We start from the raw sequence: 18215 nt of genomic DNA on the forward strand, positions 1-18215 counted from the left end.
TTGACAGAATATAGATTGCATAATTTAAAATATTCTGGCAAGACAAGTTTAGTTCAACAGGTGTTCAAGTGAAGAAATGTATAATAGGTGCAGTGAAAAAGTATAAGATATGCTTTGAACAAATAAAAACAAAAGAATTAGCTAAAATTCTAAGTGTAAGATAGTAACATAGAGAAGTGTTTACTGTCGGTTTATCAGGATGTGATTTTTGTACACAATATTCTTTGGTGATTGAAACAGTTTCTTTTGTCTTGCACACATAAGAGGAAAGAAATACACCTTCTGCATTAGATTATAATGTGGGAAATTGCTGGAGCATTTGATCGTTGACAAAAATGTTTATCTTTTCAGTGGGTTGTTTCATTTTGCAAGTTATGATTTTAAAGAAAATGACTGTGGGTAGCGTATCACTCTTCTCATTCCCTTCCTCTTCCTTCCTCTGAAGATTACAAGAATTATCGGATATGCAGCAACTACCTTTTTTCCCAGTTGAAATGTAGTTGAGTCTGAGTGAGCTGCAACAGAAATTTAAACGTGTTCTGCAACAATGCACTAAAATTTAGGTAGGAAGTGAAAAGAATGCTTTTGCCCAAGGCAAAGATCTAACACAATCTAATTGAACAGATATGCAATAGGGGAAAATATGATCACCTCATATAAAATCTAGTAAATAGATTTTTAGCAGAAAGGAAAGGAAATCTTTAGTATCAGAACATACTTTTGAGTCCTGAGTGAAGATAACTCATCTATATCAACAGATCTCATCCAACAGTATAGAGTCCATAACAATCCATGGAGGCATCCATCCCCTGCTGACTCAATAGGAAGGTGCCATCTATTGAATACTCTCCTGTACCTTTTCCATCAGGCAGATGGTTCCTATAAAGACTTAAATGTATGTTCTCACAAACACCTCTATTTGCTTTTCTTACTTTAATCTTAAATCCTTAGTCTGAGTTCTACTTGGGTGGAAAACCATTGCAGTAAGATTGTGGAGAAAGCAAGATTCAGGGAGTTGTTCTGGTCAAAATCAGCACCAGCTCTTCAGACTCAGTATGACTGATCCCTTTTACACATGTAGAATTGCACAGATTGAGAGTGAAGCTGTTTTAAATTACCTGTTGAGGATCCTCTCATCACAGGAGACATGATGGTAGCTTGTTCACATCTCAGAAATTCACGGTCACCCCAGTTGCACAAGTGGCTCAAGGTAGTGAAGCCTGCAGCAGCCCTCAATTTATTCATTATTCAATAATGAATGATTTATTCTTTTCTTAAGTGTAGCAGTTGCTGTTGAACTCAGCACTTTGATTCTGGGTTTCTGTGTGTACGAAAATATCAGATAAATATGAGTGTGTATACCTGCTAGTAATTCATTTTCCCTAAGGTGAAGACCACAAGTTGAAGTACTAAATATTAAGTCAAGCTTTTCCCTGCGTTTCCTTCCAAATCCTGGAAGACTTATGGATTGAAGCAGTCCCACTGAAGTCATTGGGACAATTCATTTTTATAATCCTGTACAGACTCATGGCTTTTATGAAAGATTTGTAGTTTAATTCTGATAGTGGGATTAGACACTGCTGCCTTCTGCAGAAGTACTGTCTGTCAAGAGGTAACAGTCATTCTGTCTCTTTGCGTGAAAGGTTATAATTTGGAGTATGTTATCACTCAGCATCAGTTATAAGCTTTGGACCGTAAATTGTTAACTCCTTTTTTGCTCAAGTTACTGCCTTGCATGCTTTTTTGTGCCCCTTTTATGAAGCATGAATGATTTCAATGTACGTATTTTCTTACGGAAAAGAAACTTGTGAAACATTGCAGAGTGTCTCAGTTGGACTAAGTGTCTCAATTGGACAGGCGTCATGCTGAAATCAGGGGTAAGGAACTGTAATAAGTGCATGTCTCATAACAGGGAAGCCAAAGGGTAACGAAGTCCAAATGGCAATGGAAAGGCATGGTTGATGACTGGTCAAATGTCAAAGCCAAGGACTTTACTATAAGGGGGAGTCTGCAATAGAGGTAGGGAAGTGAAGTGAGGTTAGAAAATTTTACCCAAGCAAGAATTACCCCTACGTCCTTGGAATGGAGGTGTGAGTGGCACCTGTTGAAACAATCAAGAGTGCCTCACCAGCTTACTGGGAGCGAGAGAAGCAAATTGTCAGTCAAACTCATGTATAAGTCAGGTTTATCAATCTTGGTCAAGTTTATTAAGCCCTTGTCAGTTGACAAGACCAGTTATCTGTACCTGCTCTAGTAACTAAAATAGGATGAGGGCATGGGCTTGCACAGTGACATGCAATCATCTATACTTTTTGTTAGAAAGCTCCCTGGCATGGTTTTAACACACTCTCCTGGACAATGCCTTTGAAAATACTGTGTACCAGGGCCTATTCCCCTTAGACAATCTGGTGTTAGCAGCCCTTCCTTTTAGGAGTGGACGGAAGAGAGCTTTTGACATGGTAACACAAGGCAGGTCATGCCAGTAGATCTCAAGGCCAGAGCATGGTTTCTGGCTGGTTCTTTTTAGCAAGAAAGGTGACTGCTGTAGTCTGTTAGCAGAGCCTGAAAATGTACCAGACGGAGAGCCCTGAAAGTGCACATGGTTTCTGGCTGCAGCACAGATAAAACGTGTCTGGCTGTAACACGAACTTTCTTCTGTCCTTCTGCCAGTTCAGTTCCGCCCTGAACTGGATAGGACACTTTTGGGGCTGAGGGGAACGTTGTTTTTATTGAATAGGGTCTTTGTTTCCGCAAAGCTTCTGAGACAACATTACAACACTACCTTTTGGATCCTGTGCTGATGACTTGCTGTTTGTGGCAGATACTGACTTGGCCAAAGTGGCCAAAGTCATTTTCGTGGACAATGGGTTTGTCGTGGGTGCTGACATTTGAAGCTTTCCCAGAGTAATCTGCCAGTAGGTCTCAGACACCACCTGGAAGGCTTCTTCAGCCTACTTCACTCCAGCCTACACGGTCATTTCCTTCTTGATTTCCCCTAAGGAGATTGCCAGTAGCTTGTTATAAAGTATAATAGCCTTCATGGTGCGTGTGAAGCAAGTCAGGTCTCTCAGAGTTGAGGGAAACATGCCTGTTATTAAAGTAAATCAGAGAGGCTTTTTCTTCTTTGTTTTAAGCTTATATTTGATAACCTGGTCTGCCTTAGAAGGGATGTGTCTGGTTTCTAGTCCAGTTACCTATGCAGCCGTGAAGGGGGACATAAGAAGGCTTCCTCAGATAAACAGTAAATGTCATGCCCAAAACAATGTGCTTTATTTTCCCATCAGATAAGACAAGTTTCTCTGTATTGCTGATGTCTTTCCATTATTTATTTGAAATTGCATTTTTCCAACTGATTTTTAGATCAGAAACGAAGTATGTGATGTCACCAAGGCCAAACCTGAATTACAGAACGTCGAGAAATGTACCCTTTTCACATGCCAGCATCTGTAAGCAGCCTTTAATCTGAGACATAAAGGAATTAACTTACTTTTGTTATTTTCATGTAGATTGTAAAGCCATAGCTACTATGCAAAAATAACTGTTGTGAATGGCTTTTTGCTTCTCTATTAAAACAAAGTTTTCTTGTTTGTTTTATTTTGATTTTCTTTTCACAGTGTACACCATGGTTTAGTAGTGAGACAAGTATCTACCTATCTGTATATGGACATCTAACTACTTGCTATTTTAAAGCACCTCCAGCTTGTGTTCTTAATAAAATCCCTCCTACTAAAAGGTCAGCATCTCTGCACATTACATTATTTATGTGCAAAGCCCAACCCAGCTATGAATGTGTATTTTGGAGCTGTCATCCTTGAAAGTTTTCAGGAGTCTTTTTGTTGTCACTAAGGTTATATCTTACATGAAATAAGCTTTGTGGTATCCTTAGGTAGTTACCTGTATGCACATGGTAGGTATGTATGATGGTATCTCTGGGGTTTTTAGCTATGTACTCAAATGGAAACCATAAATGAAATCTTGACCCTGGGAAGTCAATTGCAGTTTTGGGTCAACCTCACAGGGGCAGAATTTCAAATTAGTATTCCTCACTCTATGAATCATTCTTTACAATAAAATGGTTCCATGTATTAGTCTCACACAGTCATCACATGCCTTGGATTGTCCTTTGAATAGATAATTTTTCCTGCAATTTTGATATACCATGTATTGCTTGGAAGAAGTATAGGATAGTATAAAATAATACTGCAGATGATGAAAAACTTTGTATCAACATCGTATCTAAGGTTAGATGAGCAAATTCTTAATTCTCACTGAAAAATATCATGAGCATCTTGTATAGATACTTTCTTGCATAATGTGATAATGGACTGAATCCGCCTGTAATATGTGCTCGTTTGGGCACATCAATAAGTGAAGGAGTAAACTGCTTGTCAAATACTGCTGGTACAGTGTGCTTCCCAGTGTGACGTGACCATGCAGTACAAGAATGAGGCATTCACATCTCAGGCATAAAGGTTAAACTGGTATTGCTTTAAGATAATTAGTAGATATTAAGTTTGCTCTTATTGTAATAAAATGAACCAGATATGTACCTAGTCTGGGCAAAAATGCCATTGGATCCTTTCATTTTCTTTGACAGAGCAGTAAAAAGCTATTTGGTGATTTTTTTTTTTTTTTCCCCCTGATTGCACAGTCTGCATAATATTTGTTGTGGCCTGTTGCTGTCATCCCAGTCAGAACAGGACCTCTCAGAAATGAATGACCATACAAGCAATATTCATATGGTATGGTCATGTATTCTTATGGGGGAATTTGTTATTGTGATGAAGACAGAGTCTGGACCTCAGAGAGCAACATCTTTTACGAGTCTTCTGAAAAGCTCCCTGAAAATATTAAATTAGGGATAGCATAAAGACTGAGTTGGGGAAAGTGTCATTAGGTAGACTTGCAGCACAACACTTCTTGGAAATGACTTCCATTTTTTAATAAAAGGGAGAGTACGGGGTTACCATTTTTTATTCCAATAAGAGAAAACATTAAGACATCCTTTGTAAAGTAACTGAAAAAGATGTACCTATACATGACAAAAAGCCAGTGTTGATGCACTTGCATCATATATGTGAAAACCCTGATCTCAGCTCCCTGATCCAAGTTGGGCACCCTCAAACATTTTGATGGCTGGGCTGTGAAGTTAGTATCCTTTCCCACAATGCATCTTCTGTCTGTATCTGCTTTTCACATACTTAGCAATTTAATAAAAAATTATTTGTGCCAGTTGCGGAGAGAGGACATAGACCAATGGAAGTCACCAGAAACATGGGTAATTCACATGAATTTAGAGCAGGGAAGTATTCTCACTGGTGGGAGTCTGCCACGTCCAGAGTTATCGCAAGAGACTGGGACTCAACATTAGGTTTCTGCACCCAAAATGAATAACCTAACCGTATGGCTGGGGAGGAGTTCTCTCGTCTGTCAGAAATTCTGCCTGACATCCCTCAGAAATATTTCCATCTAAACCAATGCATCTTGACAGGGCATTATTGTTCCAGTGAAACAATGCTTTTCATTAAAAAAAAAGAAAGTTTAATTAACTGATATTTATTCTGACCAACAATAGTATTAGATTGTAGAGTAAAATCTTATTATGGTTAATTGTTTGATCCTGATGCAAACTCATAAAGGTCATGTTTGCTGTTGAGATCCCATTCCTTTGTGCCCAGAGGGAATGTCAACCCCAGTGTGGTTGTGGCGATGTGTTGGGGGAAGATGTAGCTTAAAGGCTGTTAGAGTTCCCACCACAGCCACTGTTACTCTGAAATTCACACACAAACAACCCTCAGCTGGTTCTTCAGGGTAGTTTTCCTACCTGTACTGATCCTCCACAGCAGCTCAGATCCATCAGGGATCCGTAACACAGTGGCTGCATTTACTCAAAGTTAAGATAGGTTCAGTAAAAACTATTTCCATTAGGAAATGATGTGTTGAGAAACAACTTTTCATGAATTTCTAAGGATTTCAGTTAGTATTCCAAATTTCTCCAACTCAAGTTTATCTCCCAGAAGTGTTAGTTGATGAATATTTGAAACTACATTCCAAATTTCAAAAATTCAACATGACGTTTTAATTTTACATTTTAAATTTGGATTGGTTATTGTTAATTATGTATTTCATGATGTGTCAATAATTTATAACATCTACTAGAATACAGTTCTAATTTTCACTTTTCATTTTTAAAATCGTCAAGGGCAGCTGATACTTAAATGCAAGTTGAAACATTTTATCTAATTTTCTAGGTCAATGTGTCCCCTGTTTGTATTGTAATAAAACAGTTTGACACGTTAGCACTGTGATTTGAAAAACAAGATCACTTAGTGTGTGATTAGAGTGCTAGGCATTTTCAGTCCCCTCATGTTAGCTGGAGTCTTTTTCTTGACCCTGAAAACCTCTGATCCCCTAATTAATAAGACAAGTGCTTATATTCTTTTCTAGATCAAAGCATCACCTGCTTCAGTTGTTGGTGGAACAGTTTGATATGTTGACACTTTGATATAGAAAATAAGATGAGCTGTTGTAATCTGCACTAAGTAGCAGCTGCTAATGTAAAAATAACAGAATGGTTAGAAGTTGGATGTCATAATATGTCACAACATGACCTGCTCTATCATGTGGTACGTACTTCTCTTATTGACATGATGTGTAAAATGTAAAAAGCATTAAAAATAGTGTGAAATAAAAATACACCTTCAATGGTTTTAAAACATTTTTCCAGGTCTTTTTTTTTTTTTTTTGCTTATTCATTCTAATTCAGAATGAAAGAAACCTTTGTTCCCCCTCCCAGTCTCCTGCTGCCCTGAGAAGACACCTGACCTCTTACTGTCCAGCTAGCCTGCTAATATCAGCAGAAACATACTTCTGCCCCACAAGAAATCGGGGCAATTCTCAGTTGTCCATTTGTGGCTAGATTCCATTTCACACTCCAGATAACATAGGACCAAAGGAGCAGAAAGACATCTTATTGCCATCCTTCCCCATTACACAGCTCTACCAAATGTAAATGATTGCGTCCATAAATTGCAGAAATTACCTTTGAGACTCTCCAGACTTCTCATCCAGCCTTCTTCTAATCCATAGGAATATTCTGGCTCAGTATAAAGCAAGCTGCTGGTAGCAACTGTTACTGCCTTAAGGAATACTTGCAGGTTAACGGGTATCTCAGTCAAGCCAGGGGAAAATGCTTTGGGTGGGAAGGGTGTCAGTTTGAGTTGGGTTAATTATAATCTCAATAAGAATAAATTAAGAATAACTCTTCTACAAGAAGAGTACTTATTAAGCAAGAAAGTTATGTCTTAGAAAACAGGAGATATAGAGACAAATGAAAATTGCCAGAGGTTAAGCTAAATCGGCCCTTGGAAAGGAAATTAAAACAAACAATAGTGTAATGACTGAAATGAGAACAAGGAAAGAGGAAACGTGCCACCACTCTGAGAATGGCATGGAGATCAAGGATAATCCGGATTAGGTCCGAAAGTGTGTGATTTTATTTTTTTTTCTCTCAGCATTGGGCAATGATGATGTCAACTATGAGGACAGGGGTTAAGAAAAGTGAATGTATGCAAATGGAGTACATCATAGCTGTTCAATTGATTATTGTGCTCAGACTGGGATAATGGATGGTTTCTGTCCCCAATTCTGAAAGTGCTGGTACCTGAAATTGCAGTAATGATAGTAAGGTTCTTTAACAAAACCTATGAGGCTGTGTACAGTGTAATAGGACAGGGAATTAGCAGAGGCAGCATCTGTATTTAGAAAGGCAAAAAACGTAATTCTGACAGTTGTAGACCAGTTAGTCTTTATTGTGAGGCTTCAGGGTAAATCTGGAAGGAAAATGTTTTTGAAGCATGGATCTATCAACAGTGGATTGAAGTACAACTTTCACCCAAGTAAGATCATGCAAGAATTCTTCCTTGGTATGATAACTGGTTATTTAGACAAGGAAACTTGTTAAATATAAGCTGACACATAAGCTTATATGTGGTGCCATATGGAAAATTATTAATTACAGTGGAGAATGTGTATATTGTTATTTTACAAGCAGGCACAAGCTTAATGTGGGAAATGCTGCTTGCTGTTAACTGGGTTCACCTAGCATCTCTTGTTTGGAAGGATGGGCATGTTGAGCTCATGTCTGTCTGCAAAATGTCATGTACCCATGAAGGAGATGAAGGATTAGTCAAAGGCAATAAGGAACTAGTTAGCAGGAAGGCAACAGCAAACAGCTTTGAAAGGAGAAACGTAAAGGTCCAAGGATTTCACTAGTGGAATTTCTTTCCAATTTCTCACCAATTGGTGCTGAACCAGTTTTCTTTAATACTGTCATTGAGAACCTTTTGCATGAAGAGCAACAGTGTACCAACGAAACTGCTTGATGACGCAGAGCTGGGAGATGTTATTAATACAAAATGGAGATATTATTAATACAAAGTAAGTTCAAGCTATCTTGCAGAAAGATTGGAATGGCCTCAAGTACTGGAAAAATAAAAGCAGTGGGGTGGAACTCAATGCTACCAAGTGCAAAGTATCATCATTTCAGGATGAATAAGAATTTCCACTGTTAGCTGGGTAATACCAGTGGGCAGGAGAACAGACAGATATCAGAGGGTGACTGTGAGCAAAAGGGATGCAAGAAGGTATCAGGTAAGATGTTTCCACTGGAGTTAGGATGTACTGCTAGCAGAGTACTGGTGAGAGATCGGTTTGGATTGATGAGGAGAATGGAGAGCCTACTTACTGAGAGGTAACAGAGTAGGTTGTGTTTGTTTAGCCTATGTAAAGAAGGAAAAATACATGCTCTCTATAAATATATATATAGGTGGAAATATATATGCTCTCTATAAATGCATGAGAAAAAAAATCAGTAAAAAGATAAAGCTATGAAGCTTTATTACTCAAGTTCATTGAATGGTTTTTTTCCTTCTGTTGGATGTTGAAAAGCATTATAAAAGCCATCTCTCACCCACAGGGAACTGGACAACATAGGATGCTGTGTGTTCCTACCTCTTTGATTCAGATTAGAGTTGAGGGTGCTCATGGTTGCCCTAGAGGAATTAGTAAAAGATAAAAACTAGTTTTACACTCTGTTTTGCTTTGCTTAAGTCTTGTATTTTTCCAGCCTTTGCGTTAAGAAAACACATAGCATTGTTCATTTAAATATTTTGAAACAAAAACAACAGCAAGAGGATCAGTAATAAGATTTTCTTAGTCAAGATTTAGCTATTTTCTGTTTGATATGTAGCAATTAGCTTTTAGATTTAATTGGAAAATTTAAATTTTCAACAAGTAACTGTTTGCCAAAATGCAAAATGGGAGATGTGTAGAAACAAGAATTCTCTTTTGCAGGAAAGTGGGGTGGGGGACAGAGAAAGGGGAAGGATCTATCCATGTTAAACCAAATATAAAAGCGTAGGAACTTGTGGGCAAAACAGAATTGTGAGAAAGAGACCGTATACCAGTGATCAGAATATGCTTTCAGGGTTAAACAGAAACTTCACTGAGGGTGACCCCTATACCAAAGTGGTGACTGACCTCACCTCTAAATTGACCTTTTTAGGGAAAACCTCCACCAGAGGAACCTGAGTGTCATTCTTTTTCTTCTTGTTGCTCCTTCTTTACCCTACCTTCCAAAAAAATTTAATCAAAACTGATCCATTTCTGTGAAGAGTTCTGATTTCCACAGCTTGACAATTTCCAAAGGAATAATATTTTGTTAAAAAGTTCCCGAGCAGCTATTGTTATTACTAGAGGTGAGCTCATGTAGGATTTTTGCCATGTGCGCTATGGATGGATTTCAATATACATTATAGGAGTCTTCCAAATGTTTTATAGTAGTGCAGGCACCATTATTTTAGCTAGCAATTTAAGTTTGTGATGGGCACTGTTTTGCTTTCCTTCTTCTAGTGAAGGCAGACATCTCTCTCTTGGGAGGATATTTGAGTCATTTATTTGTGTTTACCACTCTTCAGGCCTGTGAATGATGGGTCGTTTTGTTGCATGGCTGCATGCTGTGCACAAAAATTCCTGTGCTTGAATTTTTCTTGGTCTCATGCAGCTCCCTAGTATCAGCCCCACTACATGCTACTGAGGAGGTTAGCAAATGTCTGCTTCTGTTCCCCTCAGTTTTTTTTTTTAAATCCAGAGCACCTGATTCTGCTGTTATTTTTACTGGTGCAAACCCAGTCAAATCAGTGCGGTTTTCTCTGCTGAAAAACTGACATAAATAAGAGTCTTCAGACTCTAGTGCCTTCTGACTTTTGTCCTGAAAAGCAAGTGGAACATAAGGTGTATTTTTTATGATAGTTGTCCAAAGAGACTAGCCGTTAATCTTTCTGTGAGTAGGTGTGTCAGCTGCAAACATTTCCTTCCAGTCTACCATTTCAATCACACTTCACAGTACACTGAAAATTGGCAAGGATGTTAATTATTGGCCTCTAGAACAAACCACCTACTTTGATTCAAGCGTGTTTTCCAATTTTTAAGAATGTTGTTTCACCTACAGAACAGTGTAATTACAGAAAATAGCTTGGTTTGGCTAACATCCTTGTGTTCTGTGAGTTCTGCTTGCAAGGCAGCAAGCAGCACTGGGCAAGAGGCTCACCTGCAGAGGATTTTAACCTCTTGCTGACAGGACTTAGGGCTTGCCAGCATCCAGTACATTGTTTTCAGTATCAGAAGCTCTAAACCACTGTCACTCAGAGGTTAAACATTAACACTTTCTGCTTTTAAAGCTGAAGGAACCTGCCATATAGTAAGAAAGTTTGGTTTTATTCTCCAGGGAACTTCCTGTTAAATTTTTATGAATGTCTGTTACAGGAGCATTTACAGCAGTGGGTCCTGTGCACTGGCAATGCAAAATCCTGGGTACAGCGTGACACACTGAGCAGCACAGTGCAGAAAGTGATTGTGTAGCTTCATTTGTGCAATGTGGTGTTTAATAAAATTTGCCAGGAGTCAGCCATGTATCCAGGACATGATTAATCAACCAGCAGAATAAATTGCCCATAGATGACTGGGAGTTGACAGTAAACAGTAAAACACCTGCCTTGAAGACTTGCAGTCTTAACAGACAAACAGGAAAGAGAAGCAAGTGGGAGCCCTGTTTTAGGAGAGAGATTTGGAGGCATACAGACAGAGTTGTTCATGTTTATACGATGAGTCTGGCAGAGCTAGAAGCTGAACTCTGTGCATTTCCCTTCATGTGTTCGTAGCTCATGTAACAGGTCTTTAATTTACCAAGAAAATTTTCCACAATACTGTCCTGAAGAGTTGGCAGAATCCACAGTCAGCGTTTCTCACACATGTGCCTCTCGGTTTGGCACTCTACAATTTGTACAATTAATAACTTACACCATGAATTAAAAACATTGGAAAGCAGCCCAATGCTCAGGCTCATGTGTCAAAGAATTGCTGTGCAAGCCGGGTCTTATTTGTTGTTACAATAATTAATCATCCGCTGATTTTAAGATAATTTATATAGTACCTGGGCCCTCAAGGGGGTCCTGCAGTGCTATTGAAAGTGGACATTTTAGAATTAATGGTGATTAAGGTATAGAGCCATATTAAATATACATGAGTACTTATTTCTCCTACCTCCTCTTTAACTGTAAGGCTGTGTCCAGGCTGGCTACCTTCCTGACCTTACAAGCCACATGCTGCAATTTCCATAATGGCCATAAGTCACAAGCCCTTCACAGCATGGTGTGAACAAACAATATGAGGGGGAACATCCGGGAGGGTTCACAGGTGGGAGATGACAGTGGTTTCTTCGGGATTCCCTCTGATAAACCAGATCCTGGATGAGAATGAACCCGGATCCCAGAGTGAGTTGGCGGTGCCAGTCTCAGCAGCCTCAACTGGCTCATTGCCTGCCACCGCTCAGGGTGCAGGTTATCCGGCAGCTCTCCCGCCAGTAACATCAGCCAGTGGCTCCCAGCACAAGAGCCGTGCTTCACAGCCAGAGTGCCATGTGCAGACCAGGAGTCGCACATTGGTAGTTTGTGGCTGAGTGCCTTGCTTCACTCTCTATATGTTGGCCAACAGTTTTGCACTATAGGAATATCATATCAATATGAAATATGTTTGCTGAGAAACACTTGGCTGAACTGAAGAGGTCTAACCTTAGCCATTCAAAAAGTTTACCATATACACGAGGGAAGCTGTTCAAAACATCATCCTGCTGGGAAAAAAAAAACCTAGAAAAAATTGCAATGCTAGAACAAGAAAAGATTTTTTCATAAGAATTAAATAGGTGGTATTACAAAACAGTATAAATTTATCTATGTAATTATAATAAAGCATGACTGAAATGAATGCACGAAGGATTGTTATGTTTTCAAAGCAATACGGATATTCTGAATAAATCGTTTATTATGTTTATTGTTTTGCAGGCAGACTTGATAGCCTTGCAACAAGAAAAAGAGGCTGCTCTTCAACAGTGCAAAAAATTAGAAGAAGAAATCCAGACATTGCGTGTTTATTACAGGTAAAATAATTAATACTAATATAAATCAGTGACTCATAGGGGAAGTTTTCTGTACTGTGACTGTGAGTGAGGAAATGGTCTTATCAAATAGGTATTTGCTGGAAATGTGAATACATCAATGAATCAAGGCCTGCATTTCTGCTTTACTGCTCACCAACCATCTCTTTGAAATAGAAGTCCTTTTCTTATAGCCTAAATTTTCTATTAGTTTTTTCTAAGGGAAGGGTAAGGCGGCTGGCAGTTGATTCTCACATAAATGAAAAAGCTGTCTTACAGCGATGCATTCACTTAAAAACATGAGGACCAAAGAACCAGTTGACATAAGTGTTTGTTTCTTCCCTGTTGTTTACACATACCTAACTTAATCAACATAGATTTTAAAATAATAAAATCTGTAATTCTAAAAGACTGTTTTCTTTTCAACCCTGACATAATATGTAAGTTCTAATTCCTTACGTTCTATAGCAGTACGTAGGATGGGAGAAATAGCCATTCTCTCATTAATTTAGGTGGGCTGCATTTGCATGGATCAGTGGGTTTTGGTCTCTAAGGAGAAGCTCTGTGTGGTCCAGTGAAGGAGTTAGGTTGTTTTATGGAGTGATGTTGGGTTACAGCTCTCATTTCGTCCTGACCTCCTGTGTGAGAGGGGATACAGAGCTGCCAGCAGGTTAAAGGCAGGAGAATTGGCATCAACACAGCAGAAAATTGTGAATCTGAAGGCTGAATGTCTGTGATGAGGGATGTGGGCTGCAGAGGTAAATAATAAATGTAGTGTGAATATTATGTTCATTGGAAATAAAGAGGACTAGTTAGTTATGACTAAAAAGCATTTGCAGTGGCAGAACTGTGTATGTTTTCAGTGTTTCAGCTTTTACAAGTGAAAAATACTCAGGTTTCTAGAGGTTTTTAGAGTTTCCCCTTCTCATTAAGTTTATTAAAACCTTGGAGGAAAGTTTCAAAACCAACTTTTGTTCCTGAATCTCATAGGCATTTATTTAAAGCCTGTTAATAGTGAATAGAAACCCCAAGCAATTTGTGATTATTGCTTTGAATGAATTTGGTCAGCATTTAGTGTGTGCACAAGTTATGGTATGATTTACCAAGTCAGAAAGAGTTTATTATAGCACCCTTATTACTCACTTAAATGGGATTTGTAGAATAATTTAAAAACGGAAATGCAATTTTTCTATTGGTATTTCAGAAATTAACAGTTTGCTTGTGTTGGTCTCAGCGCATTGCAGATTTTTCACTGACTTTTGAGTTATGTTTTTGTGATAGTGTGTCAAGTTTGCACTAACATACAGTGTTTAACAAAGGTAGTAAACAGCAGCCTCAGTTTACTGATGTAAATGCTTTAAATCTCAAAAATGTTAACAATAATGACTCGCAGAAATCAACATTAGAATGTACCGTGTTATTAACTTATGGCCCTGAATTTGAACAAGCAGAATTTCATTGTAAGTTTGATGATGGTATTTTGCAAGATTTAGTCATAAGGTGTGGAAATACCCATCTGAATATCCCCTGGGGCAAGAACTATTGTATCACTACTAAGTTACACAAGTTACGTAGTAGTTCAGAACATCAAAAATGAAAAATTTTATCTCCTACCTCATTGTTCTTAGAGGATGGCATTTTTTTGTAATGCATTCTGAAGTGCACACACAGAGGCACAGATTGACTGAGGTTGGCAGGGACCTCTGGAGGTCATCTTGTCCAAACCCCCCTGCTCAAGCAGGGCCACCTAGAGCAGTTGCCCAGGACCGCATCCAGATGGGTTTTGATTCTCTCCATGGATGGAGACTCCACAACCTCTCTGTATAGAGACACTGTCCAAGCATGCAGAGACACAGCTAGGAAAGCCAAAGGCCACTTGGAATTGTTGCCTTTTACATCCCTCACCTGATTCAAGAAAGGCTTCTGTAAGTGCATAAGTAGCAATGTTTGAGGTCTCATGCCTATCTTTTGCCTTGGTTAGAAATGAATTGCACCATTATGAGGATTCTTATAAACATCTTAACACTTCAGTTACAGTGTCCCATATATTACATGAACATTTGCAGCCTCCGTCATGCAATAGTGTGGCAGTACTTTGAACATATGCCAAAGGAGGTAGATGGAGAAAAGAATATATGGCATGTGTGCATAAAGCTTCGAGGACTGTATCAAGCCAAGTGTGGGCTGGCCACAGTAATTATAGAATCTTAGAACCATTTAGGTTGGAAAAGACCTTTAAGATCATCTAGTCCAACCATTAACCTAGCACTGCCAAGTCCACCACTAAGTCATGTCCCTAAGCACCACATCTACACCTCTTCTAAATACCACCAGGGGTGGGGACTCCACCACTTCCCTGGGCAGCCTGGTCCAATGCTGGACAATCCATGAATGACAAAGTAGAGTTCATTCCCCAGGCCATCCCAAATGAGTGAAAATGTACTCTCTGTTTTGTATGTGGAGGCTAGTTAAGGAATGCTTGTGTAGAAGTCTACTGGGTCTTTTTATTTCCTTTTACTGCTTGCCATGCTATGGTAATCTAGAGTAAGCACTGAGAGTGTTTTTCAGGCAGCCTGTTTTGGACTGAGGTGGAAGTTTGGTGCTTTGATGCAAGTGAGTTAGCTAGACAATTTGCTGTTCAAGACTGTTTCCCTGGGGTTATTTCTCTTTTGGACTTCAGAGCTCCCCAGTGAGCAAAATATAGGCTTCCACACATGCTCCACTCCTGTAGAGCTGTAACGAGACATGTTATTATGCAGGGTGCACATTTCCTTCACCTGCTGTTCTCTCATCCCTTTGCCAGCTTCTCCCACCTTCTGTCATCTGTGTGGTGCCAGCATGACAGTGGCTTGGGAATTTTGGCTCCATTTGGTGCCTTCTCCTCCTTCTGCTCTTAGGTCTTCCTTGGCCTTAGAAAAAGCATTTTTCATACTTTTCTTCTTTGTTTTCTTGTTCTAACAGATTTCTACATCATCCTTTAACTTTGGAGAAACAAATTTAAGAAAAAAACCCCAAATACTAGAGGCTAACGTTAAAGTGTACAAGTGCACAACCACATTTTAGGGGTTAGGTCATAAAAGTAATGACTGTGTGCATATATTAATAATATTTGAATGCATACATGTATAAACAGTAATGTTAAAATGTGTATTTTTATACTGATCAGTCTTTCACTATGTCATGGTTTAACCCCAGCCAGCAACTAAGCACGACACAGCCGCTTGCTCACTCTCCCTGCCCCGGTGGGATGGGGGAGAGAATCGGAGGAGTAAGAGTGAGAAACACTCCTGGGTTGAGATAAGGACAGTTTAATAATTGAAATAAAGTAAAATAGCAATGATAATAATAACAATATAATAATGATAATAATAATAACAATATACAAAGCAAGTGATGCACAATGCAATTGCTCACCACCCGCCGACCGATACCCAGACAGGTCCCGAGCAGCGATCGCTGCTCCCCAGCCAACCCCCCCAGTTTATATACTGAGCATGACATCATGTGGTATGGAATAGCCCTTTGGTCAGTTTGGATCAACTATTCTGGCTGTGCCCCCTCCCAGTTTCTTGTGCACCTGGCAGAGCATGGGAAGCTGAAAAGTCCTTGACTAGCATAAGCAGTACTTAGCAACAACTAAAACATCAGTGTGTTATCAACATTCTTCTCCTACTAAATCCAAAACACAGCACTATGCCAGCTACTAGGAAGAAAATTAACTCTATCCTAGCTGAAACCAGGACACACTAACATCAGTATAATCCAGAAAAATCGAAATATCATTTTATTATACAAAATTAGGGAAGAGATATTTAGGTCCAGAATATTTGTATGTGTGAACGTGCAACTGTATGTGTACACAGGCATGCTCAAAGGAAGGAAACAAGTGGAGATCTTCGGGAAAAAAAAAAATTCCCCTTTTTTTTCTCTAAGAGAAAGATTCCTGGTATCTAGAATACTGCATCCAGTTTTGGGTTCCCAGCAAAAGTAAGACATCTATAAATTGGAGCACATTTGACAGAGGGCCACCGGTATGGCCAGGAAGCTGTAGCATTTGCAGTGTAAAGAAAAACTGAGGGCAGTGCTCTTGTTCAGCCTGGAGGGAAAAAAAAAAAATCTCTGGTGGCTTCAGGGAGACCTAACAGCAGTCTGACAGTGTCTATGAGGAAGTTATCAAGAAGGACAGGCTCTTCACAGTGCTGCATGACAAGAGGGTGAGAGACAACAGACTTTAATTGAAACGAGAGTTTCAGGCTGGTTATAAGGGAAAACTTTTTCACCATGAGGGCTGTCCATGATTGGAACAGGTTTCCCAGAGAGGTTCTGCCATCTCCATCTTTGGAGATTTCCAGTGCCTGACTTGATAAAGTCATGAGTAACCTGGTCTGATCTCATAGTTGATATCACTTTGAGAGGGAGGTTGATTGGACTAGAGACCTCCAGCGGTCACTTCCAACCTGAATTATTCTGCAATTCTGTGATCTGGTAGCTGCTGCTGTTTGAAGCCATTTGATTTTTTTCTCCAACTGTGAAAGAAGACTGTGTTGTAAACCATACTTCTTTGCAGATGAAGTGGAAAGTGAATCCTAGCTGAAACTGGAGTTTCATGGAAGGCCTGAAAGACTCAAACCAAAATTAAAATGAGCTTTTAGGGACTAAATGATGGAACATTGATTTTGAATTGAATTTTGAGTTTCTGAAGAGAAAGCACATCCCAGAACAATTCCAGCCTTCTTTAAAAAGAAAGAGAAGTGAAAAGGAGGAAAAAGAAAAGGAGGAAGAATCTAGTTCAGATACAGAAGGGAGAGGAAGTTGGCTCTGAATAAAGCTGGGCAGGTTCTCTGCTACTGTTTGTTCTTCTTGTGTTGTTTCTGTGTCATGTCTCAAAAGGAAAATTGCATTTTCTGGATAGTAACCCAAAAAATACGTATCAGAAATGGAAATTTGCATAACAGTTAGGAACAGTATACAGTTACTAGCTTACTAACATAATTGTTTCAACACAGTTGTCTTTAAGCTAGGGATTAATGCAAATCATAGATCCTCAGTGACCAAAGAAGGCTATAGCCAAATAATCAGTTTTGAAGTATGTGGGAGTGTTAATCCCACTACCTCTTCCTCAAATAGCTCTGTTGTTTGAACATCATCGCAAGTTTTTTATTTGCATATTTTTCAGTTACGCAGTCTGTGCACTTTTATAACCAGTTTCCTTCTATTTCAGTAATGCTTCAGAAGTGTACTTCTACCTGTTAAAATGCTGACAAAGATATATTCTATTGCATACTGATTATTTTTCACATATTAGCTAAAACAATACAACTGTGTATGAGAAATATGTCTCTATATAGGGAAGTACATATATATTTTTCCAATTTTTTTTTTTTTAAAGTCTAAAATATTTCACTGAAGAGCTCTGGCACCAGGATTTTTCACAGGCAAATAATTTGAACAAGTTCTAACTAGTACATCAATAGGTACACCTCTAACATATCAACACCATTGCAGAGAAAGATAGGAAAGGAAAATAAAAATACAGGGCTATCCTTACTTAAAAGTATGTTTTTGATAGGTTTTGTGATGGGGTCAGATGCAGTGATGCTCAATTCAATAAAATTATTGTTTACTCTCCAGCTGTGTAAGAAATGTACATCTGCATTAGTTCACACACCTTTGAATGACGCTGCTGAGGATAAGAATTGCTATGTCCAGGCTCTAAGGTAAAATT

General features: G+C 38.9%; 1 protein-coding gene across 1 annotated transcript in view; it reads left to right on the forward strand.

Annotated features, from left to right (window-relative positions):
* Nucleotides 1–18215, forward strand: part of MIPOL1 (mirror-image polydactyly 1) — a 156868-nt gene that overhangs the window by 94953 nt on the left and 43700 nt on the right. Inside the window, exon 10 of the mRNA XM_075712879.1 lies at nucleotides 12399–12493. Within this exon, the coding sequence (XP_075568994.1) occupies nucleotides 12399–12493 (95 nt within the window). The remainder of the gene's footprint in view (nucleotides 1–12398; nucleotides 12494–18215) is intronic.

This window comes from Pelecanus crispus, chromosome 6 (assembly GCF_030463565.1).
Source record: "Pelecanus crispus isolate bPelCri1 chromosome 6, bPelCri1.pri, whole genome shotgun sequence".
NCBI lineage: Eukaryota > Metazoa > Chordata > Aves > Pelecaniformes > Pelecanidae > Pelecanus > Pelecanus crispus.